At 46.0% G+C, this 26,126-nt stretch overlaps 2 protein-coding genes and 2 long non-coding RNA genes across 4 annotated transcripts; 1 reads left to right on the top strand and 3 right to left on the bottom strand.

The window, feature by feature from the left end:
* The first annotated feature begins 806 nt into the window (after nucleotides 1-806).
* LOC135812906 (uncharacterized) lies at nucleotides 807-4,100 on the top strand. Its single transcript, XM_065326124.1, has one exon. It carries the CDS (start codon nucleotides 807-809, stop codon nucleotides 4,098-4,100), a length of 3,294 nt encoding a protein of 1,097 aa, XP_065182196.1.
* Nucleotides 4,101-5,750: 1,650 nt separating this feature from the next.
* LOC135812545 (uncharacterized) lies at nucleotides 5,751-12,195 on the bottom strand. Its single transcript, XR_010552845.1, has 3 exons — nucleotides 11,780-12,195; nucleotides 7,835-7,966; nucleotides 5,751-7,211 (listed from the first exon to the last, which is right to left on the bottom strand). It is a non-coding gene; the product is annotated as an uncharacterized LOC135812545 (long non-coding RNA).
* Nucleotides 12,196-12,378: 183 nt separating this feature from the next.
* On the bottom strand, nucleotides 12,379-14,553 carry LOC135812544 (uncharacterized). The gene is made up of 2 exons (XM_065325875.1): nucleotides 14,370-14,553; nucleotides 12,379-13,630 (listed from the first exon to the last, which is right to left on the bottom strand). Exons 1-2 carry the CDS (start codon nucleotides 14,482-14,484, stop codon nucleotides 12,417-12,419), a joined length of 1,329 nt encoding a protein of 442 aa, XP_065181947.1. The 5' UTR covers nucleotides 14,485-14,553; the 3' UTR covers nucleotides 12,379-12,416.
* A 9,694-nt stretch (nucleotides 14,554-24,247) lies between these two features.
* On the bottom strand, nucleotides 24,248-25,779 carry LOC135812543 (uncharacterized). The gene is made up of 3 exons (XR_010552844.1): nucleotides 25,665-25,779; nucleotides 24,834-25,304; nucleotides 24,248-24,391 (listed from the first exon to the last, which is right to left on the bottom strand). It is a non-coding gene; the product is annotated as an uncharacterized LOC135812543 (long non-coding RNA).
* Nucleotides 25,780-26,126: the final 347 nt, after the last annotated feature.

Genomic DNA, 26,126 nt, shown 5'->3' with positions numbered 1-26,126 from the left:
GGACGCTCAAGCTTTGCTACCGTTGCCTAAACTCTGCTCATTTGGGAAATAACTGTCGCAGGTTGCAGCCCTGTGGTGCAGATGGTTGTACAGAGACCCACAACGCGTTGCTGCACGGAAAGTCTAGTACTACTACAGACTCGAATGGAGCCTCACAGAAGCCAGTGCTCCAGGCTAGCGCCTCCACGGAGGGGGGTGACACCAGTTCCATGGCCACTCATATGAGTAGTGTCGGCGTTAGAGCTGTCGCACTGCGAACCGTTCCCGTCATACTTCGCCACGGCGACAAGAATGTCACGGTCAACGCGCTGCTTGACGACGGCAGCACGCAGTCTTACCTTAATTGCGACGTTGCGGCACAGCTAGAGCTTAGCGTTCCCACACAAGAAGTGTCAGTGAGCACGCTGAACGGCCGCATCGAGACCCTAGAGACCATGCCAGTCGACTGCCACATCGAGAGTCTGGATGGCAGATTTATCACACAGTTCTCTGCTCTGACTGCCAAGAATGTCACCGGTAACCTTACACCTCATGATTGGTCGGTAGATCAGACACGGTATCCGCACCTCAACGGCATTGAGTTTCCGCAATGCCAGAAGAAGCGAGTAGAGGCGCTGATCGGCCTTGACCACGCTAGTCTCCACAGGTGCATGGAGGAAGTCTATGGTGAGGCTCATGAGCCATTCGCACGCAGAACGCCACTCGGGTGGACATGCGTTGGCAGGAGCACCAGACCGTAACAGACGACAAATTTCACCCGCACATACTTCGGAAAGGACGTCGACCTGAATGCACTGGTGAGAAGGATGTGGGAGGTGGAGGAACTTCCCCAGTCGTACAAATTCTGTGCAGATGATCAAGCCGTTTTTGATCAGACGGTCCAGTCGATGACCTACAAGAACGGAAGATACCAGGTTTCGGAGCCGTGGATCAAGAGACCACCTCCGGACAACTACAGTCGAGAAACTGCAATGAAGCGGCTCATCGCAGCAGAGAGACGCCTGGAGAAGGAGCCAGACGTCGCTGAGGAATACCGAACCGTGATTCGCCGTCACTTAGAACAAGGGTATATCAGCAAGATCAGCAACGCAAGTGATGGCGACGGCTGGTATCTGCCGCACTTTGCTGTTGTACGACCTGGGGCTACATCCACAAAGGTGCGTGTGGTCTTTGATGCAGCAGCAAAGACGAAAGGCAAGTGTCTGAATGACTACATCAGCACTGGGCCCAAACTACAACGGGACCTCACCGACGTTCTCCTGAGGTTTCGGCGACACCCAAATGCACTGGTAGCCGACGTGGCAGAGATGTATCTACAAATCGAGTTGGAAGAGGATGACCGACAGTTCCATCGATTTCTTTGGCGAGAAGATACGGAGGACCAACCGGCCGTTTACCAGTACAATAGAGTGGTGTTCGGGATCAATGCATCTCCATTCTTAGCTCAACTGGTCTCGCAAGAGCATGCGCGGCGGAACCAGGAGGAGTTTCCTATGGCAGCAGAAACCGTGTTGAAGTCCACGTACATGGACGATTCAATGGACTCGACAAAGTCAACAGAGCTAGCGATTCAGCTGTACCACGAGCTTACGGCGCTGTGGGGTCTCGCTGGAATGCATGTGCGAAAATGGATTTCCAACAATGTTGAGGTGCTCGCCGAAGTCCCCGAGGAGGACCGAGCCAAGGAAGTGGACCTCGCTAGTGGAATCCTGCCGACGACCAAGACTCTCGGAGTTAAGTGGCGAGCAGAGGAAGACGAGTTCCTGATTCATGTCAAGCCGCCATTAGACATTGTCACCAAGAGAGCGTTCTTGAAGAACCTAGCCACATTGTTTGATCCGATCGGATTCGTACTGCCATTCACCATAGTTGGTCGGATGTTGTTCCAGAAGATGTGGCTAGCAGGTGCTGACTGGGACGACTCTCTGCCGCCAGAGCTAGGCGCAGAGGCGCAAAAGTGGTGTGCCGACATGGATGCACTCCAGGATGTCCGAGTTCACCGGTGTCTTCAACGCGATGAAGAGGTGGTGGAGACTAAGCGACATGTATTCTGCGATGCCTCGCAAGATGCATATGGAGCAGTCGCTTATCTCTGTCATGTGTACCAGGATGGTACGAGGTCCAGTCGATTCGTCATGGCTCGAGCCAAAGTGGCACCGTTATCAGCTGTTAGCATCCCCCGACTCGAGCTAATGGGAGCAGTCATCGGATGTCGTCTTGGTGTGTCCGTAGCCAAGACACTCGCCATCGCAATGGAGAATGTCGTGTTCTGGAGTGACAGCATGGATGTCCTGTGGTGGATAAGGAACAGCAGCCGGGTCTTCAAGCCATTCGTGGCCAACCGCGTCGGTGGGATCCAGGCTTCTTCCTCGCCTAGTCAGTGGTTCTACGTTCCGACGGCGGTGAATCCAGCTGACATCCTGTCACGAGGAACATCAAGCGCTACTATCGCGATGAATGTGCTGTGGTGGAACGGTCCGTCATATCTCGTTCAGAGCATCGAAGAACGGCCACAGCAGCCCGAGAGATTCAACGTTCCAGCTGCACCAGAGGTCCGCACGAAAGCCAAACCACCCGAAGAAGGTCAGCAACACCACCAAGTGACATGTGTGTCTTTCCTCTCGATGAGCGAGTGGGTTCTGGCGCCTGAACGATTCTCTTCGCTTCAGCGGCTGGTCCGCTTGACGGCGTGGGTGCTGCGCTTTTCTTCAAACTGCCGAATCCCAGCCACGCAGAGACAGTATGGTCAGCTGACGGTCGAGGAGGTCGAGAACAGCCTCCAGGCCATTATTCGGTCAAGCCAGAAGGACGCCTTTGCTGAATATTCGTCACTGCAGAAGGGCAAACCATTACCGGCAACCAGTCCACTGAGCAGCCTGACCCCGTTCTTGGATGAAGTTGGTGTGATGAGAATGACAGGACGGCTCCAAGAGGCACAGTATCTCAGTCAAGACGCCAAGCACCCGATCATCTTGCCGCGGTCTTGCTGGATAACACAGCTAGTGATCAGAGACCAGCATGAGGCAGACCATCACGTCGCAGGTACAGCTCACACTATGGCAGTCCTCATGAGGAAATATTGGATCGTGGCGATTCGAGAAGCCATCCGGGAGTACGAACGTTCCTGTGTGAAATGTCAATTTCGTAAAGCACAACCAGCCACGCAGATCATGGCACCATTGCCCAAGATCCGGTTGAAGGAGCCTCTCCACGCTTTCAGTCGCGTGGCCGTAGACTTTGCTGGACCATTCGCAACAGTACAGGGTCTAGGGCAACGACGAGCTAAGCGGTACTTGTGCGTCTTCACCTGCTGTCTTTGTCGTGCTGTGCATCTGGAAATGGCCACAGGTTTGGATACCGACAGCTTTCTGAACGCCTTTCAACGAATGTGCAACCGCCGTGGTGTTCCTGCTGAAGTGCTCTCGGACAATGGAACGAACTTCGTCGGGGCTAATCGTGAGCTATCGGAGATTTTCACCGAGCAGGAGCAACACGTCCTGGAGCACAGCGCTACCATGAAGAGGATCAAGTGGCATTTCATCCCTGCCCAGACACCACACTTTGGAGGCGTTCACGAAAGTATGGTAAAAGCAGCAAAGAAGGCTATTTACCATGTTCTACAGCAGGCATCAATCACCGATGAGGAGCTGCGAACAGCATGCTGCAGCGCAGAGGCGCTACTCAACTCTCGTCCAATTGTTCCTCCCTCTAGTGACAGCCGCGACGACTTGCCACTCACACCGAATCACTTCCTGGTTGGACGCATTGAGCACTATCATCCTGCCGTCGAGTCACCGTGTCTTCGGCGCCGCTGGCAACACGTCCAAATGCTTGTATCCCATGTCTGGCGAAGGTGGATGCAGGAGTGGATACCAGCCCTGAATCGTCGCTCCAAGTGGTGGAAAGAGTACCCGGATCTCAGTGTCGGTGACATCGTCCTCGTTGTGTCAGCTGATACCCCCCGTGGCAGGTGGCCTCTTGGACGGGTGTTGGAGGTCTACCCTGGTTCTGACGGCAGAGTGCGTGTCGCTAAGCTCCAGGTCGGAGGCAAGCAGGTAACCAGGTCAGTTGTACGGCTATGTCCGGTTGTGAAAGGCTGACAGTCCGTACGCACGTTTTAGATGGACTTATCGCAATTTTTAGTCAGTTCGATCTCTTTTCTTATTTTACTCATTCTTTGATAAGGATGTATCAAGGGGGTATGTTGGGAAGGCCGTCGTGGCCATGTGTTTTTTTATGATGTATTTACTATTTTAATAATGCAATGAATATAACTAAATGCGCACTCATATCACAACCATGGGGACGAATCATGTATTCCAGAACGTTTTCTTGTCACAATTATCAATGGAATTCGTGACTAAAGAGAATGATGAAACTACAATAGGATTTATACACTTGCAGTTACCTGTGCAAATTGTTCCTAGGTTTGTGCTATTTTTCTTACTATGCTTGTATCCTCGCTGTTCCACTGCAAGTGTATACATCCTATTGTAGTTTCATCATTCTCTTTAGTCACGAATTCCATTGATAATTGTGACAAGAAAACGTTCTGGAATACATGATTCGTCCCCATGGTTGTGATATGAGTGCGCATTTAGTTATATTCATTGCATTATTAAGATTATTGTCTCCACGTCGCCTTTTTACATATTTACTATTTATTCAATATTTCCCTCAGGATGTGAAATATGAAATGTCTCAGAAATTCAGTTTATTTAGGAACGCAATTTCGCGTACATGTAGTGATTTAGCCTACAGTTAGTTCACGAGTTATTTAGTAGGTTGTTTGTTTCTTGCGTTGCACAGTGCAAGACAAGAATTTGCACAACTGCACAAGAGTATTGACGTTGACTCTCAAAATGATTCTTGGTCGCATTTTGTTTGTTTCTTCTAAGTTTTGACAAAGGGACATGTATTTTCGTTTTGTCTTTTCTCGCAGTGTTTCCTTTCATTTCTAAGCCGCGACGCCGTCGCGTACTGCGGTACGACGGGTCACGTGCTGCCAACCTACTGCATTCTTTATTCACCAGTTTTCACGGCTACACTGCATGTATTGTATAATGACTCATGATTATTTTTTGCTCTGCGCTGAATCCCGTACTAGTGTAGTGTAGGTTTTTTTCAGAGTTGGTTGGCTTTTCGAGGAGGCCCGGCAAGTTCGGTTCTTCGAAAGGAAGAGAAAGAGTTGTCTTTTTGTTGTTTGCGAAATATCTATTTTACTACCACGAAGTGTTCCCGTTGCGTGTGAGAACCTGCATGACATATAGTGTTTGCTTAGTGAGGACGAAGCTCGCTGTGTTATCAGCGCTTGTAATTTGGCAATCTTCAAGACGATCATTTCTGGCGTCGAGGGATGATGGTCCTCGGCTTCTGGGATGCTGACGTGGCTAAGCAGTGCTACTCCAAGAACTCCACTAAGGTGATGTAATGTTGGCTTGATGGAGTTTTGTTGGTAGCTTGTTCTTGTACGCTGTGGCGTGGTTCGTTTGTTGTCTCATGAATCATGTGATTTTTCCACAATTGTGAGGGGTATCCCAATTTCAAAGTTCGCTTCAGAAACTTTTCCGCGGGCTTTGCATAGTCGATCTACACCCCAAAGGAAACTTTCCTGCAACATTTGAGCGAAATCTGAGAGATCGACTTGCACAAATGTTCTGGTTTTTTCAGACATGCTCTCTTAATTAAGTTAAAGAAGCAAGGTGTCAAAAGATGTTTGCTCAACACACAGAACTCATTCTTGCGATGGTACCCGAGGGGAGTGCCAGAACATCATTCTTTCTGATGGAAAGCAGACTAAAGTGAAGTTGAAACTTCAAAATTCGATACAGTTGAGCGCTTGTGTGGACGAGGAGCTATTACGGGTAGGGGTGGATTCAACCAAGAATAGAAGAGCACAGCAAGCATGATATAAGAGAGATGAAAAAATGAGGCAAGAAGGTCAGTAAGCCCTTGAAGCAATAGCACCCTGATGACCACAAGATATCGTGGAAATTCATATCGCTGCAAATCCTTTGTGAATATTACCTGCTAAAATAGCCCGAAAGGAGGCGTGAACTACCTTTATAAAATGAACACACTTCAAATAATATCAAATACATATACATGTATACTGTATTAACATTATCTAAAAGGGAGACCAGACCGAATAAAAACAATTAAAAACGAAGGCGTCGTGCAGGCTGTTAAAAACGTATTGATTTCATGTTTCGAACCTGGTCACACTCAAAACATTGTTTTATTGTTTAACTAAATACACAACTTACTGGCAGGCACATGAGGCTAGCATGGGGTGAGATGGTGCTGGTGGGGCTTGCCATGCTCAACCGACCAGAGGTCTCGGCATCTTCACATGGCAGGCGCACCAAATTCGGGAGGAAGCATCAGCATGAGGGGATAAAAGCACGGGGGAAAATGGAAGATTTAGAATGAAAGAGAGGATCTAATTTTGGAACACAGCAGAAAATAGCGAATAATCAAACAGATAATAGGAGTGAAAGGAGAGTGTCAAATGAAGGGTGCAATAGGGTAGCTCAGTGGAGATTGGCTACTCAGGATTGGCGACAATTAGGCTTTGGGTGGCCGAAGCAGGAGCATAATCCCGGAGGAGGCTACATACCATGTGTTTTAGAGCTAGACTAGTTCGGCTAGCTAAAACCGACAAGACCCAACGCTCAGAGTGACATACATGTATGTTGTTTTGTATGCATGTTGCATAATGTTAAGATCTACAAAATTATGAGAAAACATGCCGAATAGAAGGGTGAGAATGATTGTTGGGAAGTATGAATAGTTTTCAAAAAGAACTTTGAAGTATGAAAAATATTCATACTTTACAAGCATAGTTACAATACACATGCACATGTACAATGTACACCAAACGTCACTATGCTATCAGTGCACGTGAAGATCCATGTAGAGCTTCTGCTTCTGAGCAATGATGCATAGAGATTACTGTATAGTATCATACAGAGAAGGATCTTGTCGAACTCCAGACGTCGTTGTCCCATAGGCGTCATTCCCTGTTAGGGATAGGGCGTTACTGCCAGCTGTTCCCACCGTGTTCTGTAAAGCAGCAGTTTGAACTCTCATGTGGGCTGCTTTCGTATATTTTCTCTTCAGCTGAGCTATCAGAATTGAGATCGTGAGCCCAGAGACGACTACCACAAGACTGATGGAGATGGCGAAGGTCACAATGGAGACGAATCCACCTTTAATTAATTGATCATTTGTGTCAAAGTTGGTTGCGTTTGAGTGACGGGTTCGTGAATATACACGCAAAGCAAAGACAGGAGAAAATTACAGTGCGCACATTGACTTGAACAGGAGGCGTGGAGACAAGAATCCAAGTGTAATGGTAGAGAAAGTGTGCATGCAGTCACACCATGGCATGATTTTGATGTTCTTGTGTCATGGTATGCCTGTGTGTACACCTCTTTTTAGCGTTACACACATAGAATATCAATAGTGACGGGGAAAGCAGGTAGTGAACTAGGCACAAATGGAACAAGGTGTAATCCGATATTCGAAACCCTTCTACAAATCTGGGGGAATTGAGTTCACAACTTCTTCCGAAATACCCCACGGTCTGAAACGATGAACATACACGGCCCCTATTGCAACATCTGCTAATCACAGCCCAATACATCGAAATGTCACTATGCATTACTTTAATAAAAGATCAGGGCACCCCGTCTTGGGGACTGTCCTAGTAAATTTGAATAGAATTCTCTTCGCATCGGCCTATGTTTTCACTGAGTCTTGGGATGTTGCAATAAATTATTAGTTAAATAGTTCATGCATTTGTGAATAGGGACTTGTCGAAATTACTCACCGTCACATTGCGACCCAGCATATCCAGGAAGACAGGGACAATGGTATGAGCCGTTCAAATTCTGGCATTGTCTGTTGTCACTATTGACCATTTCGTTGCAGTTGTGTTTGCCATTTTGACATTCATCAATGTCTAGATGCCCATTAGATTAAAACCCGTTGCAATGTGTTCGGTACACATGTCCGCATGCCCCACCAAGCACAAATGTCAACATGAGCAGGCATAACACACAGAATCAGACGAACACACCGCTGAACCTTTACTAGTAAAATGTCATCGTATGGAGACCCTGGCCTTTTCTCAATGTGACACGGACAGATGTGCATACATGCAGACAGACAAACGGCAGGAAACACAGACAGACAAAGAGACACATACACTCAAATCATCAACACTGCTAGAACAAAGTAGTATCAAAAAGTATTCTTTTTCGACCAAAGAGTGGTATATTTGATTAATAAAGATAGAAATAATATACCACTCTTTTGAACTTAGATGTTGCGACTTCGGCGGTAATAGTCATGAAGTTGTCTTTGGTCTAAAAAGAATACTTTTTGATATTACAATGAGAGTGGATAATCAACGGCTTGTCCACCATCTCTTTGACTGCTCAATGTGTAGTGCAGGCATGCTTTCTGCCCATCTCGTTACTTTGAATCAAGGTGTTTAGGTCGGTGAGAAACTTTGGCCGATCTCGAAATGAAACTTCTGGCCGATATTCAACTTTGGCAGATTGGAGTTTGCAAAAAGACATCGATCGGAAGCTGGTGCTCTCAAATGTAGCAATGGCTCAATTATGCATCATTTGCCTCTATGACATACTTTGGACTGACATTTACTTTGGCCCGTTGGTACCAAACGGCAAAATCAGCGGAATTAAATCGCCAGCGAACATCAGTTGATTTAGAGTAATACTTTCTTGGAAGCAGCGATTAGGACACACTCCAGTATATTTTGCCTTCCTTCAAAGTGGCAATGTGAAACGTGAGAATTCCATTTACATTGTCTTCTTCACCTTCCTTTCAGAGTGTATCTCGCTCACGAGGATGCATTTTTCTGATCTTTGGTGTTGTCAATGCAATTCTACGTGTCATCCTTGTATAGCGCAGGATTATTTTACGAAATATGATATGCCAGATACAGTAAACCATAAAATGGCAACGACACCGCTAATGACAGCCAAGGCCGCCACCAAAATCAGAATAATCCATGTGAATATGCAGTGCCTAAAGGTGGAGGTGAGGGAGCAGCAGGGCTGGAACAACCAATAAAAAGAAAGGACGTGAAAGGATGCACGTTGTTGCTTGGAGTTGAAGAGTTGTTCGCCGCACTGGGCATTCATGTCGCCGCGAAGATCCTAGTTGTAGCATCATTGCGGTGGGCCACACGTTCCACTCCATTGTCACCGATGCGGACTGTTCTGAAAAGCTCTGCACCCCGCAAGGTCCCGCTGGACCTGTGACCTTGACCTAACCTGATCCTGTGACTCCTGCGGACGTCCGACGTCTCCTTGACAATTTGTATGCGCGTAAAGCCACAGGTTGTGACGGCAAACCGGGCTCTCTGCTACAGCATTGTGCTGACTTGTTGGCATATTCTCTTGCTGTGCTTTTCTGCAACTCGCTGAGGACTGGAACCATTCCATCTGGATTTATATTGGCGTCTGTTGTGCCACTGAACAAGGCCCCAACTCCTAACCAACTATAGACCTGTATCCTTTATCGCAATAGTACCAAGTTGCTGAAGAGAATAGTACAACACCAGCTTTTTCGTCATTTGGACTTGAGCAAGGCACTACCCAAAACACAATTTGCTCTCCGCAAGAAATGTTCTACGGAAAATGCTGATGTACAATCTACGAGAGACAGTGGCAAGATCACAAGGCTGTGCCAACTAGAAAATTCGAAGGCTTTAGTGATGAAGGGCGCCACTACAATTTGATCCGAGACCTTGCTGTTGTAATTTCTGGAATTGCCCTCAATGTGGTCGACGACTACTTGTCCGGCCGCTAGCAGCAGATCTTCCTCTCCCCTTCAATCAGCTCTGCTCTGGCTTGCACCAGCGGGATGCCCACCGGTCCTGTTCTATAGTCTGGCCTCTTCAGTATATAGACACGAGATGTCGGTTTCCTTGCATGTGCCAAGTGTACAATTTCCAGATGATATAGCCATGTACGACCCCCAGATCTCAGCGGCTGAAGCGTCCAGAACCCTCACCACAGCAGAAACTGCTCTGGCCGATTGGCCGAAGTCTCGAGGCCTCATCTTGAACGCCGACAAGACGAAGGTTCTGACTATCAATCCACACAATAATGTACCGGAGATAACAGTCAAAAGCGGCGAGTGTCTCCTCCCTTCAGCATCTTCTGCGCGCTACCTCGGCGTTCACCTTGCCAATTGCCTAAATTGGGACACCCATGTTAACTATGACTGTGGTCACCAAGGTTGCCAAGACAATTGGTGCCCTGTGGCGCCCTTGCCGATGCCTATCAAGACGCTCTCGTCAGGTGTCTGCGAAGGTGGTCATTATGACCGACCTGTTTTATGGCTATTATCAACCGCAATGCGAGAGGATCAGGTGGAAGGACTACAAACCGCACGAAACAGTGCCATTCGCTGTATCGAAGGCAAAACGCCTCGGACAGCCATGCAGTCGCTGATCACTACTCCCTGCTCACTTCCTGTACCCTGTCAGTCTGCTATAGCGGCAGAAATATTAATGACCATCTGGCGATGAGTTCACACCCGCACGAGCCCTGCGCTCGCCCAGCTTCTGACTCCGCACAAGGCACCCCTGCCTTCCCATCAGCAGTCAAATGGCCTACAAAGCCAGGCAAACCGTATCCCCGCCGGTTAGCTGAGATTTTCTGTTGCTAGTGCTCTGCTGTGGATCGCTCTATCTCTGGTGAGGTCGGCACAATTACCCTGCTACCTGAGTTGAAACATGCACGTGTACCACACGCCTGTAGGGGGCAGTTCGAGATACTGCTGATCGCTCTGCTCTCCTTCCCCGAGCAGTTCAGTAATACTCACATAGTATCACAGATACATCGTATTCTTCCGCCACCCCCCACCCCCCCCCCCACCCCCTCCCCCGTGTACTCGAGATTATGAGTTTCCTAATCTCTTGCTATGTGCTTCCAGTGACTTTACTAAGTTCTTCCATATCAACTTCAAGGCTAATCATTTTCAATCATTTTACTGGGTCGTCATTCCGTTTGAATGTGCGAAGCAAAATAAAAAAAAACAATCAACCAACCGCACCGGAAATGGAGCGGCGGTAATCTTAGGATGGTGAAATGCAACAACTGGCAGCATTCCCGGAGCACAAAGTTCAATCAAATGCAACTGAAGAGGCGTGAATTTCATCCACAAACTGAATATCAATAAGCGATTGGTTCCAGTTTGAATGGTTGCAGGGGACCAAAACAAAATCGCCTCGATCGTCCTGCCCTTCCTTTTCTTCACCGCACCATTTCTGTTTCAAAAAAAAAAACTCATTAAAGATAAAAAGAGAAGGATAAAATGGCACCAGTTATGAATAACTGTCCACTAACGTCACCAGATCTTTATAGCTCGTGCGACAAGAAGGGATGACGCTGTCAAACAGTACTGAGACATTCAACAACCTGACTCCTAACTCTAACACTTATCTTCTGGCAGACTCAAATCGATAACCTTTCAACTTGGAAGGCTGAGTTTACGAAAGGTCCAAGACTGGAAGGACAGCTCAACGAAGAAGAGTCCAGGCAAAGGCCCGAAGCAACGAAGAATTTTCTATCCCGTCAACTTAAGAAAAATTTCTACAAAGATTGCTGCAAGTTGCACGATGATGACAAAACTGAGTTAACAAGACAATTTGAAATACAGGGCTCACTACAACTCGACGACGCAAATGATGAATCGGTTAAATTGGCGGAAGAAATCTGAAGATCATGCAGCTTACCTATGCATGTAGAACCTGTAAATCCGTCCAGGCATCGGCAGTAATACGACCCCACAGTATTCACACATTTTCTGTTTCCAGGATTAGCCATTCCACGACAGGCATACGCGCCATTGGCACATTCGTTTATATCTGAATGAAAAGCATCGTAAAGTACCAGTATGTTGGATTTTTGAAATCTATTACTGACAGTGTAGAAGATAGTAAAGAACTGGGTAACTAAATCTTTAAGGTTGCGCATGACATCTATTCAAAAATGGGATTCGTCATGACGATATATTTCAATTAAATTAATTAAACAGATAATAGGAGTGAAAGTAGAGTGTCAAATGAAGGGTGCAATAGGGTAGCGCAGTGGAGATTTGCTACTCAGGATTGGGGTCAATTAGACTTTGGGTGGGAGAAGCAGGAGCATAATCCCGGAGGAGGCTACATACCATGTATTTTAGAGCTACACTAGTTCGGCTAGCTAAAAGTATTGGGCTTCACCGACAAAACCCTACGCTCAGAGTGACATACATGTATGTTTGAGATCTACAAAATGATGAGAAAACATGCCGAATAGAAGGGTGAGAATGATTGTTGGGAAGTATGAATAGTTTTCAAAACGAACTTTGAAGGATGAAGAATATTCATACTAGATGTTAGGATCAGTGTCTGTATCAGGCTGGTCAGCCCCTTGATTGGAGACTGTGTCCTGTGGGTTCATGTAATCGCCCTGACTATCCTTCAACACTTTGAATACCCGATATGGCAGAGGCTTTGGAACCTGAGATGGAGACACACATCTTTGGGTGTCTGATTCGACCGGCATCGATGTGGCTGCAAGGGATAGGCGAGATGACTGCGGGTTGGTGCTGGTAATGGTGGTGGTGGTGGTTGTGGTATCGCGGCATACTACTGGTGTTGCGTCACTCAGACCACAGCGTTGTTCGCGCTCCACATCATCTTGATCGATAGACTTCTCCAGGTTTTGTACGTCGGATTGTGCGGACTTCGATAAGACGCTAAGTGATGTTACATCCGTAGCACGACATATAGGGTCGATGTAAATTGAAGTGCGGGGTGCTTCGTTAGGCTTAGAAGCCGTGCACTGCTCTGCCTTTTCGTAAAGTCTGCAAACATCTGTCGTATTCCCCTTGTGAGGAACTGAGTAGCAGACAGTCAGAGCTGACCTTTCTTCACATCCGGCTGCCTGTGTTTCGTTGTTTGCCGGATTTGACTGGACGTCCTGCGCTGGTTGATCAAACATTGACTGGACACTAGCGTATGGCTCACCAGCATCTTTCTGCCTCGTTTCCGTATTCACATAACTCATCGGAGCAGCACCATCACAGGTAGCGTACATGAACGACTCATTATCTGTAACACGGTCATTACGAGCACCAGGAGGTGTCTGGGGACGGTTGGTTGGATTGCCGTAACCAGGTCCAACAGACGAATACAGCCCGGGATCCCTCAGTTCGGCCGCAGGACTCTGGTAAACGCGGTCAGTACCATCGTGATTCTGGTAAAACTGATTTCTCGGCTCTGGCAGATTTTTGGGGCCGGTTGTTCTACGAACAGCAATAATCCACGGATGACTGCTCTTAGAGAGAAAGATTCCTGACCTTACTAATAACAGCAGAATAAAAACGCCTAGCAGAACAGCCAGTAAAACCAAGGGAATAACAATGCTGGTAACTAAACTCAATCCACTTGAGTCACTGTCAATCTTTGCAATCTTGCTTGTTGACTCCACTAAGGGAGCGGTCGTAAATGAAGTTTGTATTGTTGAGGCACGGCTAGAAGGTACATTTGTCGTTATTGCAGTATTGGTGACCGAGCTGGGTGAAACAAACGTTGGAACAACTGCAGAGAACAAACACCCAGCATTATGAAGAGACGGAGTGTTTAAACAAATTGTATGAGGCGACTGCAAAATAATTGACTTCAAAAGCTTTGTTTCCACACAAATTTCTTTTAAAAAGCAGTCATCGCAAAGGTACTTTTCTAGACAGCGTTGCTTGCACCTGGTGTGCTGAATACGTCAATGAGAATGATAACCAGACTCTTTCTCATGTTTCCATGGCCATATAGAGGCAGTTGGTGTCCATCGTGGAAACAGGCAACATATTCTTTCCACGATATTCTTGAGCAGGTCTGAGGTGAAAAGCAGTGATGCAACAACAGATGTTTTCTGGAATAAATATGTCATGGAATATTGCTTTGGCGAACAAACGAATATACGGTATTCTTGTGAAGTGGCTCAGTCACTTCAATCAGTCAAACCCAACAGTCATGTCCTCCACAGAAAACCTGGATAGTAAATATTCACTGGTGAAAGAGAAAATCTGGCCAAAGAACAAGCTTCACAGCTCTAAGAACATATTTCGTCTCTCTTATCGTAAGCACTACAGAGGATTCATGGTGGGAGCTGCATAATACAGCGACGCAACACAAATGTTCGAGTGACAGAGTACTCCAATGCTACTGGCTGCATTCGAATTTTCTTTTTGGTGTAGGTATCCTAGAATATTCCGAATATGCGAATATACCTTTGCATCACTGGTAAAAAGGAGTTGGGAAACACCATATTTCAAAGCCTTACCGTGTCCAAAGATGACCAGTCCTTTTACTCTATTGTGGTCGACTGGGTACAATTGACAATGAGATATCCCTGGGGAAATCGTGATCAGTAACTTGCTGGTGTTAGATCTCTTCATGAAACTGTGAAGCGATTGAGAAGCAGATTTCGTCAGGCTAACGTTTCTAGAATGCCAGTGAGTTGTCAGTGGATCTGGAAATTGAACTATTTCAAGAACTCTGTTATCACTTCCGTAACTCACTGATACAGAGCATGTTCCGTAGTACCGAAGAGAAATCGCTTCGAAGGATATATCGCATGGTGATTTGAAAATGAACAGTTTCTTGTAAAGGATTCCATCATCAACCCTGAGTCTTAGAGACTCAGGGTCAGTCGCTGGCTGGACGTATACAGTATTGCCATAGACATGTATTTTTCCATCTTCTGGTTGGCAGTTTTGTAATATTGCACCAAGCGATCCAGACAAACACAGATCTGCAACCAACATACAATAATGCAAAGGAGCGAGTCAGAAGCACAAGCGTTAGAGACGAATCTAGCGCTGTCATATACTATGGACCAAAATTCACAAGACATATTCAGAATATTAGTTGATTCAGAAGAGTCGAAGTTTTTTTCGTGTCCTTATTTTGCCATCTGACTATTTCAGTTCCACTGGTGATCATCTTGCTCAACTCCGAGATCCCAGAAATCTTTGGAGGGCGATTTTGTCTTTCCCTTGCATTTGTGAGGCACGCTAAGCACTGCTTCCATAATGTGCATCCATACGTTCATACGTATCATCTTTTCTGGCGGCCAAAAAAGAAGACTAGAATTACTTCCAGAAGTACATACATGACTTACTGATAGTGATAAGCAGGGCGCTGGTGCCGTGAAGGACCCTGGCGATCATGGTTCTCTCTAAGCGCTCTTTGGTATCGATCTCAATCCAATCTACATATAGGGTAAAGCCTGCGACACTCACCCTGAACTCTTTATTGTAATATTATTGCTACCGTCCAACAAAGTAAAATGAACATATCAAGCCTTCTTCATGCAGAGCAATGCTAGAACGGCAGGGGACAGGTATATTTCTACAAATGTGTCTAAATCTAATCCCTAGTCCAAGAACTGAAGCAACACCATTGGCTTGAAGAGACCAACGTAGCAGAAAGCACCATCTGTGTGTTTAAAATCCGCAGGGCTGGTATCTTTCGGCTCACCACTCGCATTGTATTGCGACACGCTTCCCTGTGATTGTTGGCTAAAATTCACAAGTGTACTAGCGGCTAGGAGTACTAGTATCTCATGCGGGTCTAGCAGGAGTTCTCCTAGAGTCATTTACGGAGGAAGCGTTGATTTGCGCATGTTTTGGAAGCCCTTGCCACGTAAGGCACACTTCTGCCTCGCGATTTGATGTTTCAAGAAGTAGAGGATTAATAACTAGGTGTTACTCTGAGTATTACACATTTGACGATCATCAGACAACGGTAATCATGGTAATGAGATAAATCTTTTTTGCGGTTTAAAGATATATGACTCAGTGAGCCGTCAGGTCTTGTTGACGGATCACGATCCCTGTGACCAATGGAACAGTCCGAAATCCCTGAAGGGCAATCATAACGTGCCACACCAGTTTGAATCCCAATGACCAGTCACAAACAACCGCGACTTTTTCTGTGAACGGTCACAGCATCCACGTCAAAATGCTATTAGCACCATATCCCTCACACACTCATACTCAGCCCAAGGCAACAAGGAATTGTTTTGGAGATAGTGTGCTGCTTCGAGTAACTGGTCTTGTAATGCAGGAGCTCGAAGAGCTGGAAAGCAATGCCAGGCCACTGGCAGCAACTGGCTCGTGAGGAGCCGCAATAAACCCACATTGTGCTACAATGGGGTAGCAAGGCAAAGCCAATGCAATTGGCAACAAGTGGCTCTCTCTTTCTCTCCTTCTCTTTCTCTCTTTCTCTCTCTCTGTCTCTCTCTCTCTCTCTCTCTCTCTCTCTCTCTCTCTCTCTCTCTCTCTCTCTCTCTCTCTCTCTCTCTCTCTCTCTCTCTCTCTCTCTCTCTCTGTCTCTCTGTCTCTCTGACTCTCTCTCTGACTCTCTCTCTGTCTCTCTCTCTTTCCCTCTCTTCGTCGCTGTCTGTCACAGCCCAAAACGGGTGCATGTGCTAATGTCCTGCTGAAGTGCATTACTAGCATGATTCTCTTGTAGCAAGCTGCTGCGCGCGCGTGTGTGTGTGTGTGCGTGTGTGTGTGCATGCTTATATGTGTGTGTGCATGCGTGTGTGTCCGTGTTTGTACCAATGCTCTGTTCGCCGTGATAATGTTCATGTCCGCAGCCAGTGTTTGCTGGCAACAAAGGCTTCCTTTATGTACACATGCATGCTCATACAAGTTGGGATGCTTTACTGCTTTCGTGTCACGGAAAACAGTAAAGCATCCCAAATAGTATGAGAATACACTTGTAGGAAAAGGAAGCAATTTCATGTCTTTCTTCTGGTCAATTTGTCATCTCGATGGTGTTATAATTACGAGTACCGAGTATACATGTACATGTACTCATAAGTTGAGGGAATGGAAAGGGGAAAGTCTAAAGAAAAAATTGACTGTCACCACCAAAATTACACATGTACATGTAGAATATTACCCTAAGAAAGTATGCTCATTGCGAAGTTGTCCTTCTTTTGACTCGAACTATTGCTCGTGTAGATGTATATATCAGTGGGTTCAATTGGTGGCGAGAGATAGAGGTCAGCGTAAATTTTTTGGGGTGGAATTGGGCACGAAATCTACGCTGAGTACTTTTTGACGACGAATTGTGTTGTGTTGGTCTTGAGACCTCTGGCAAGAAAGCAAGAAAGCGAAGAAAAGAATTATCGCTTGGAGCTTTTCTCGAAACTGTGGGCAGTCAATGCTTCCACACACCGAAACATTGCCTCTGATCAAGACTCTATCGCCAGGGAAGCCGTTGTTGGCGAGAAATATAGCAGTTTTTGCCCAAACCGTATTGAGCTAGCTAAGTAGTTTCAAATTTCCCAGGCGTGTGTTTGTAGTACATGTGGTCTTGTTCTCTTCTCTACAACATGTACCTGGTTCAGGCATGACTGTGTATGTGTGACCGTGGTATGAGGGGGGGGGGGGGCATTCTGCTACATAGTAAAGTTCCCGGGTGTGCAAACACTGCATAGTAAAGTTCCCCGGGGGTCCAATCACTATACTCCGGTGCATAGTACTTTTCCCCCGGGGGCCAAGCGCTAAGGGGGGGGGGGGGGGGGAGTAGTGCTATGTGACACCGGCAATGGATCATGTGTGAGCGACCAGAGGCGTACATCACATGTCCTGTACCACTATAACCACACACAAACGTCCAGGAGAATTTCACGTACCGGTGGATCTATCATGCTGCCGGGATCCCTCATATATCTCATACTGTGGTACGTAACCTTCGGAGAATTGCAAAGACCTAAACACGGCAAGCAAATCGGGGACATTAGGTGCAAGACCCGTTGTTCTAGTTGTTTAGACTGCACTGTGTTCTTGAAAATACTGAGCCTCCACATGGTACCTGTTAAAGACATGTGGCATCCGTTGATCTCGTTTAAGTAGCAGTAGTAGGCATGCACTGCATTACGTTTCGATGACAGTTTCGAAAGCTGATGAATGGGTTTATCATTTGGCTTCCTGTGTGGGTATTGTTTCTGTGGATTGGTTCGGAGCAATGTTCAGATGGTCCAGGCACCTGGCCAATTAATAATGGCAGTCCAAGCTAGTTGAATATCTGGATCACTTTTTCTCTCCTGGTCTACACTCCATCCGCTTGCATCCATAACAATGCAAACGCGTTGTCCCTTGCACACTGTGACAGGCACATGACTTCTGCATGCTGGGAGAGCATACAGTGGCAGGACGAGTATTCCCCTGAAGTTGCAACATGATCTGAGCATAATCGTAGGACATCAAGTCTTGACACTACTTGTGACATGATCAATTCTGGTTTGCTCTAATGCAGACTAGCAATAAGAGGAATTTGTCAGATACTACTAACCATGAGGTGCTGAGACGATATGCTATAAATGCCAAATAATCTGTCATCTGCTTGCACCAACTTGGCTGTCCTCCTGACAAGTGAAAACTGCCGGCGTCTTCAGGGCCATAAACACCTTCATTGATCAATTCTGCTATGCTCTAATGCAGACTAGCAATAAGAGGCACTTGTCAGATACTAGTAACCATGAGGTGCTGAGACGATATGCTATAAATGCCAAATAATCTGTCATCTGCCTGCTCCAACTTGGCTGTCCTCCTGACAAGTTAAAACTCCTGGCGTCTTCAGGGCCATAAACACCATCATTGGCATTAATCCAACGCCTCCCTTGCTCCTCATCTCTGCAGCATGTAACAAGAGGTCTGGCACATCGAAAAACTAAAATACTTGGAGCTCTTAGTTAAAGCTACATTTTCAGAGTCAGGAAGTTTCAAATGGCAGGAAACTCAGCTTCTCTTCACCATCGGCATCACGAGCAATGACCATTATCAGCCAGCAATGTTACTAGAGCAAAGACGCTGGATTGAACAGAAAGCTTTTCATGCAGCAACGTTTCTTTCTCAGCAAGAACAAATACTACAGTACTCGTGGTCAAATCTCAGCAACGTTTCTTTCTCTACAAAAACAAATAATAATAATAAAGGAAAGATTAATAGCATAAGTGAAGCGGACATTACAAAATGATGAATGAGAATACATGTATCTAAGATGGTTGCTCCTAATCGATTTTCTTGAGACTATCATCAGGGAAAATCGTCTCACAATAGAGGCTATACGGAGAAACAAACTACTTATAGGTTATCGGATAGTGGAAAGTATACAAGGTGAGGTGTGAAAAAAACTAAAGTGGGAGAGAAGACGAAAGAAATTAGAAGAAAAGATGTGAGAGTGTTCTGACGGTGTGAGCTACTACAAAAGGTGAGTGAAATGAAGGCGTGGAAGCAGGTGAATGTGATAGAGTGAAGAACTGTGAGGTGTAGGTGTATGCGAATGAATACGTGTGTGAATGCTAGGTGAAGAGTCTCAGTTTTGTGACATTTTCTTTCTGAATGCATAGATTTGGATTGTGTTTACGGATGAAAACAGCTTCTACTTGAAGTAATACCTTAAGTTCACGAAATCTACGAGCACGACACAAAACAGTGAAGCATGAATCATCATATCGTCAGGTTTTGACATGTTCCTTTCTTCTCAGTATTCTCGCTCGCATAGTACTCCACTTCTACGATAATATTGCCTATGCTGTTGCTCATTAGGATTTTGGAAAATTCTATCCTTCGCTTTCATATAACTGGGCCAGGAACCCGTTTGAACTTGCGAAGTAAAATAAAATCAATCAATCAAAATCATACACTGAGCGGCATTGGCTACTAGACAAGAGGTGTTTCTTAATTGCTGACCCTTTCGTAGTGGTCTCACCTTCAGTCGATTAGGAACAACCATCTTAGATACATGTATTCTCATTCATCATTTTGTAATGTCCGCTTTACTTATACTATTAATCGCATTAATAAAGTTACTGTCTCCTCGTCGCCTTTTCATTTAATAAAGGAACGGAACAAAAAAGGAGCAACACCAGGGATTTGTCCGTACCTGGTTCCAGATTCCAGTACAAAGGCCACTGTCAAGTGTCCCACTGAGATGCGGTCGCTTGTCCAGACCGCTGGGACGCGGACACCTGCGAAGAGCAGCCAGTGACGTTTATTTTTTATGAAAGAAAATCCGCAAAAATAGATAAGCTTGTCCCTTTAGTCTTACCCAACTCACACTCCCTGTGAATCGACACAGACGGATGGGACGCAGCCATCACTGTACCCACACACTTCACGTACAGACTAGCACGCGAGGAGCAGGTTTGGGACAAAGACACAACCGGGAAATATCTGAAGAAAAAATGACTGTCTCCATCAGGACTCGAACCAGGGACACTCGCTTGTAGCCAGCGATACTCTAACCATGGAGCTATTGTGTAGTCGTCATCCCAGCAGAGACTGCTTAACATTTTCTCCTGACTTTATTACTCACAATCCCTGTGAATCCATTATTATTTCACTTTCCCGACTGATTCTTTGAATTTGAAGTTCTCCCAATCCTTTCAAAAATTTATACAAACGAGAAAAACCCAAGGAACTACAAGTTACGCTATACTGTCCACTGACACCACCAGTTACTAAACAATCAGCTCATGCGATAACATTGAACGACACTAACCGACGGTACTCACGTTCTACAAGTAACTTGGTCACCTTCCCCTCCTTATGTTATTCCTATAACTTAGAACCTTCCAAGTTGGAAGGCTGTTTTAGTGCGCATCAAAGATGTGCTAGAGCCGTTAGCCAGTTAGTTGTAGAACGCCAGTACGGTCGGTCAGTGTCGTGCAATGTTATCTGCTTATAGCTAGCTCAGCCAACATCCCTCGCCCCTACTTCCCCTATACAACGATCGAGGAATGGAACAAGTTGCAACAATGGCTTCTCTCGGCACGTGCATAGTACATAGCTGCCCAAAACTTCAATGAGAAAGTCCACAAGCATCTTTGCCACAGCCTTTGGGCCTGGATAACTCCCTCTAGAATCACAGCTCCCATTTTGCTCTATTTAGAAATCATGGTCTTGCCACCCCCTCTCCCCTTATCTCTCTCTCTTTCTCTCTCTTTCTCTTTCTTTCTCTCTCCCTCTTTCTCTATATATCTCTCTTTTTCTCTTTCTCTCTCTTTTTCTCTCTCTGTTTCTGTTTCTGTATCTGTATGCATTTGTCGCTGCCTCAGTCACTGTCTCTCCCTCTGTCGCGGCTTGTCTCTGTCTGTCTCTGTCTGTCGGTCTGTCTCTCTCTAACTCTCTCATTCTCTCTTTTTCTCCCTCTATCTCTCTCTTCCTCTGTCTGTCTGTCTCTCTCGCTCTCTCTCTCTCTCTTTCTCTCTCTCTCTCTCTCTCTCTCTCTATCTATCTCTCTCTCTCCTTCTCTCTCTCTCTCTCTCTCTCTCTCTCTCTCTCTCTGTCTCTCTCTCTCTCTCTCTCTCTCTCTCTCTCTCTCTCTCTCTCTCTCTCTCTCTCTCTCTCTCTCTCTCTCTCTCTCTCTCTCTCTCTCTCTCTCTCTCTCTCTCTCTCTCTCTCTGAATCTCTGTATCTCTCTGTATCTCTCTCTGTCTCCCTCTCTCGCTTTATATCGCTCTCTCTCTCTCTGTGTCAATCTCTCTCTCCTTCTAGTTCTCGTACTCTCTGTTTCTGTTTCTGTATCTGTCTCCGTCTTTCCTTGCCTCAATTACTGTCTCTGTCTGTCCCTCTGTCTGTCCCTGCCTCAATTACTGTCTCTGTCTGTCCCTCTGTCTGCCCCTCTGTCTCGGCCTGTCGCTCTGTCTTTCTCTAACTCTCTTGCTCTCACATTCTCTCTTTCTTAATATTTTTTTTCTTTCTCCCTCTATCACTCTTGCTCTCTCTCTCTCTCTTTCTCTCCCTATCTCTCTCCCTCTCTCTTTCTATCTCTCTCTTTCCCTCTCTCTCTCGCTCTCTCTCTCGCTCTCTCTCTCTCACTTTCTCTCTCTCTCTCTCTGTCTCTCTGTCTCTCTCTGTCTCTGTCTCTCACTCTGTCTCTCTCTCCCTCTCTTTCTCTCTCTCTCTGTATCTCTTTGTCGCTTTGTGTCTCTCCATGTCTCTCTGTCCCTCCCTGTCACTCTCTCTCTCTTTCTCCCTCTCTCTCGCTCGGCCTCGGTTTCTTTCTTTCTCTCTCTCTCCCTCTCTCTCTCTCTCGCTCTCTCTTTCTCTCTCTCTCTCTCTCTCTCTCTCTCTCTCTCTCTCTTTCTTGGCCGTCATCCGTGCAATGTCGAACGATGGAACTGAAAAGAAATATAACAATCGAAGAAATGTAGTGAAGACAATATTTATGATTCTAACAAGTTGTCGTGCAACACTCTTCAGGAATAGTTGCTGAACAAAAGTCTAAAGGACATTGCAACACAGGTGACAGAAAACCAAAGTCAGGGTTAATAACACCTGCACACCCTAGAAGGTGCAACAACAGCACTGAAAGTATACAAGTATGAATTGTAACATTTAAGGCAACACAAAGTCTTCAACTTCATTCAGAAGTTATTATAATTGTTTAAAACGACTGACAGGCTAGCAGTATTGTCCGAGTAGACAGAGCGGGGGGTTGTGATAGTAAAATTTATTAATCGATTATTTAGTAATCGATTAGAAAATATCACCTGCGTTACATGCAAAATAGATAGAATCGGGTGGTACGGTGATGATAGGGATAGTCCGATAGAACGTTATAGGGTTGGAAGGGATATGTTCGTGCAGATTCTGTGAATAATTTCACTTGATGTAATTCCGAAATTCGAATTAGAAACAAAGCGTGGCAACAAGTGATTGATTTTGGAAGTCGTCGGCACGGACGACAATCATTTCAATCCTGGCCAGGAAATGAGAATAAATGGTGAGAAGCAAGCGAATGTGATCTGAAACTGAATTAAAAACGATTAGACGAACATACTTCACGTTTCACAGTTTTTCTGTGGCACAGCATATATTGCAGAAAGATCAGGAAGATCGACCGGCACACTGCTGATACCACCCACGTCATCTCTTTTGCCAATGGTGGATGCGTTGTACAATCCATCATCGCTCAGGGAGATGGCTGGTTCTGCATAGATGTTAGGATCGGTGTCTGTATCAGCCTGGTCAGCCCCTTGACTGGAGACTGTGTCCTGCGGGTTCATGTAATCGCCCTGGCTGTCCTTCAATACTTTGAATACCCGATATGGCAGAGGCTTTGGGACTGGAGATGGAGACACACACCTTTGGCTGTCTGACCGGGCCGGTGTCGACGTGTTTGTGGCTAGAAGGGATAAGCGAGATGACGGCGGGTAGGTGCTGGTAGTGGTGGTGGTGTTATCGCGGCATACTACTGTTGTTGCGTCACTCAGACCACGGCGTTGTTTGCGCTCCACATCATCTGGATTGATAGACTTATCCTGGTTATGTACGGCTGATTTTGCGGACTTCGATAAGACGCTAAGTGATGTTACATCCGTAGCACGACATATGTGTTCGATTGAATTTGCTGTGCTGGGTGCTTCATCACGCTTAGAAGCCGTGCACTCCTCTGCCTTCTCGTAGTGTCTGCAAACATCTGTCGAATTCCGCTTGTGAGGAACTGCGTAGCTTACTGTTGGAGCTGAGCATTTTTCACATCTAGCTGCTTGTGTTTCGTTGTTTGCCGGATTTGACTGGACTTCCTGTGTTGGTTGGTCAAACATTGACTGCACACTAGCGTATGGCTCACCAGCATCTTTCTGCTTCGTTTCCGTATTCACATAACTCGTCGGAGCAGCACCATTACAGGTCGCGAACGTGTACGACTCATTCTCTGTAACAATGTCATAACGAGCAGCAGGTATGCCAGGAGGTGTCTGGGGTCGTTTGTTTGGATTGCGGTACCCAGGTCCAACAGCCGAATACAGGCCGGGATCTGTCAGTTCTGCCGTAGGACTCTGGTCAACGCTGTTAGTACCATCGCGATTCTGGTAAAACTGATTTATCGGGTCTGGCATATTTTTGGGGCTGGTTGATCTACGAACAGCAATAATCCACGGATGACTGCTCTTGGAGAGAAAGGTTCCTGACCTAACCAATAACATCAGAATAAAAACGCCTAGCAGAACGGCCAGTAAAACCAAGGGAATAACAATGCTGGTAACTAAATTAAATCCAACCGAGTCACTGTCAAGTTGTTCAATGTTCCTTGTTGTTGAAGCAGATAGCTTGGTCCGAGGAATAGAGGTGCCCGTTCCGCTAGTTGACTCCACCAGTAAGATGGCCTCCGCTGTAGAAGGAGATATGCCCTCGGTCCTGCTTGAATCCACTGAGGGAGTGGTCATTATTGAAGTTGGTACTGTAGAGGAAACCGTCTTCTGTGTGGAATGGGTAGAGGCTTGGTTTGTGGCTATAGCAGTATTGGTGACAGGTCTTGCTGAAATGGACGTTGGAATAACTGCAGAGAACACCAAGCGTTGCGAAAAGACTGAAGGTTAATTTAGAAGGCGACTGCAGACAAACTACAGATATGCCATAGAAGTACGGAGGACCATGAGCTACAATTGTCAAGACAAATAATTATGTGCTGTACAGATTATTATAGAGAAAGAGAAAGAGAGAGAAACAAGAAGAGAGAGAGGCAAGGGGAGGGAAAAAGAGAGAGTTGAAAATATACCCGGTGATCAATCACATGACGAAGGAATAAGATCAGATCAAAATGAACTTCTTCGACTAACATGTATATTGGGCACAGGGCAACTCAATTGGCTGGTAGGCTCCGTTCGGACATTCGACCCACTCGGTGTGCATCGTGGAAACAGACGTAAGATTTTCAAGGATATTTTGAGCAGTTCCGAAGGAAAATAAAAATTGGGAAATTCCATAATATAACTGCTTACCCTGTCCAATGATGACCAGTCCTCTTCCTTTATTGTGATCGACTCCGACTAATTGACAATTAGATCTCCCTTTGGAAATCGTGATCAGGAACCTTCTGGTGTTATTTCTTTTCATGAACCCGTGAAGCGATTGGGAAGCAGTGTTTGTCAGGCTCACGTTTCTACGATGCCAGGTGTCTGTCGGTGGATCTGGAAATTGAAGTATTTCAAGAACTCTGTTATCACTTCCATAACTCACTGATACAGAGCATGCTCCGAAGTACAGAAGAGAAATAGCCTTGAAGGATACATCGCATGGTGATGTGAAGATGAACGGCTTTTTGTAGAGTTTTCCCTCAGCCCCGACATTTCGAGTAGTAAAAGTATCATTTGCTGGCTGGACGTATACAGTATCGCCATGGACATGTATTTTTCCATCTTCTGGTTGGCAGTTTCGCAATATTGCACCAAGCGATCCAGAGCCAAACAGACCTGTAGCCATATTACAATAATGCAAAAGTAGCGAGTGAGCAGCACTATCTTTATACTTTGAAGTACATGAACCTAGCACTGTCTTAGGCTACAGACAAACAGAATATTAGTTGTTGCGGGCCAGTCGAAATTTCTTTCTTGCCTTTGTTTGTCATTTGGCTCTTTCAATTCCACTGATGATCATCTGGCTCGACTCCAAGAACTCAGAGAAATCTTTCTGGGGCTATTTTGCTTTCTCTTGTGTTAATGAGGCACACTATGCACTGTTCGAGTAATCTGCATCCAAATGTTCACAATTATTATCTTTCCTAGCAGCCAGAGAAGACTAGACTGTCATCCAGAACTACATGCATGACTTACTGATAGCGATTAGCAGGGCGCTGGTGCCGTGAAGAACCCTGGCGATCATGTTACTCTCGATGGTCTCTTTGGTATCGATCTCAATCCAATCCACAGATAGGGTTAAGCCTGCGACACTCACCCTGAACTATTGTATGTAATATTATTGCTACCGTCCAACAAAGTAACCTGAACATATCAAGACTGTGTCATGCAGAGCAATGCTAGAACGGCAGGGGACCAGTCTATTTCTACAAATGTGTCTAAAACACTAATCCCTAGTCCAAGAACTGAAGCGACACCAGTGGCTTGAAGAGACCCACGTAGCAGAAAGCACCATCTGTTTACAATCCGCAGGGCTGGCATCTTTCGGCTCACCACTGGCATTGCGACACGCTTCCCTGTGATTGTTGGCTAAAATGCACGAGTGTACTAGCCGCTAGGAGTATCTCATGCGGGTCTAGCAACAGTCCTCCTAGAGTC

The sequence above is a fragment of the Sycon ciliatum genome, chromosome 3 (assembly GCF_964019385.1).
Source record: "Sycon ciliatum chromosome 3, ocSycCili1.1, whole genome shotgun sequence".
NCBI classification, from domain to species: domain Eukaryota; kingdom Metazoa; phylum Porifera; class Calcarea; order Leucosolenida; family Sycettidae; genus Sycon; species Sycon ciliatum.
Note: the sequence above shows the minus strand (reverse complement) of the source record. Positions and strands in the feature narration are given on the sequence as shown.

Bases quoted from the DNA above. Each gene is read 5' to 3' on its own strand.
- LOC135812544 (XM_065325875.1), bottom strand. From the start codon at position 14,484: ATGAAGAGATCTAACACCAGCAAGTTACTGATCACGATTTCCCCAGGG. The intron at 13,631-14,369 runs GTAAGGCTTTGA...TGTTCTCTGCAG, and splicing joins ACTGGTCATCTTTGGACACG to TTGTTCCAACGTTTGTTTCA.
- LOC135812906 (XM_065326124.1), top strand. From the start codon at position 807: ATGTGGGAGGTGGAGGAACTTCCCCAGTCGTACAAATTCTGTGCAGAT.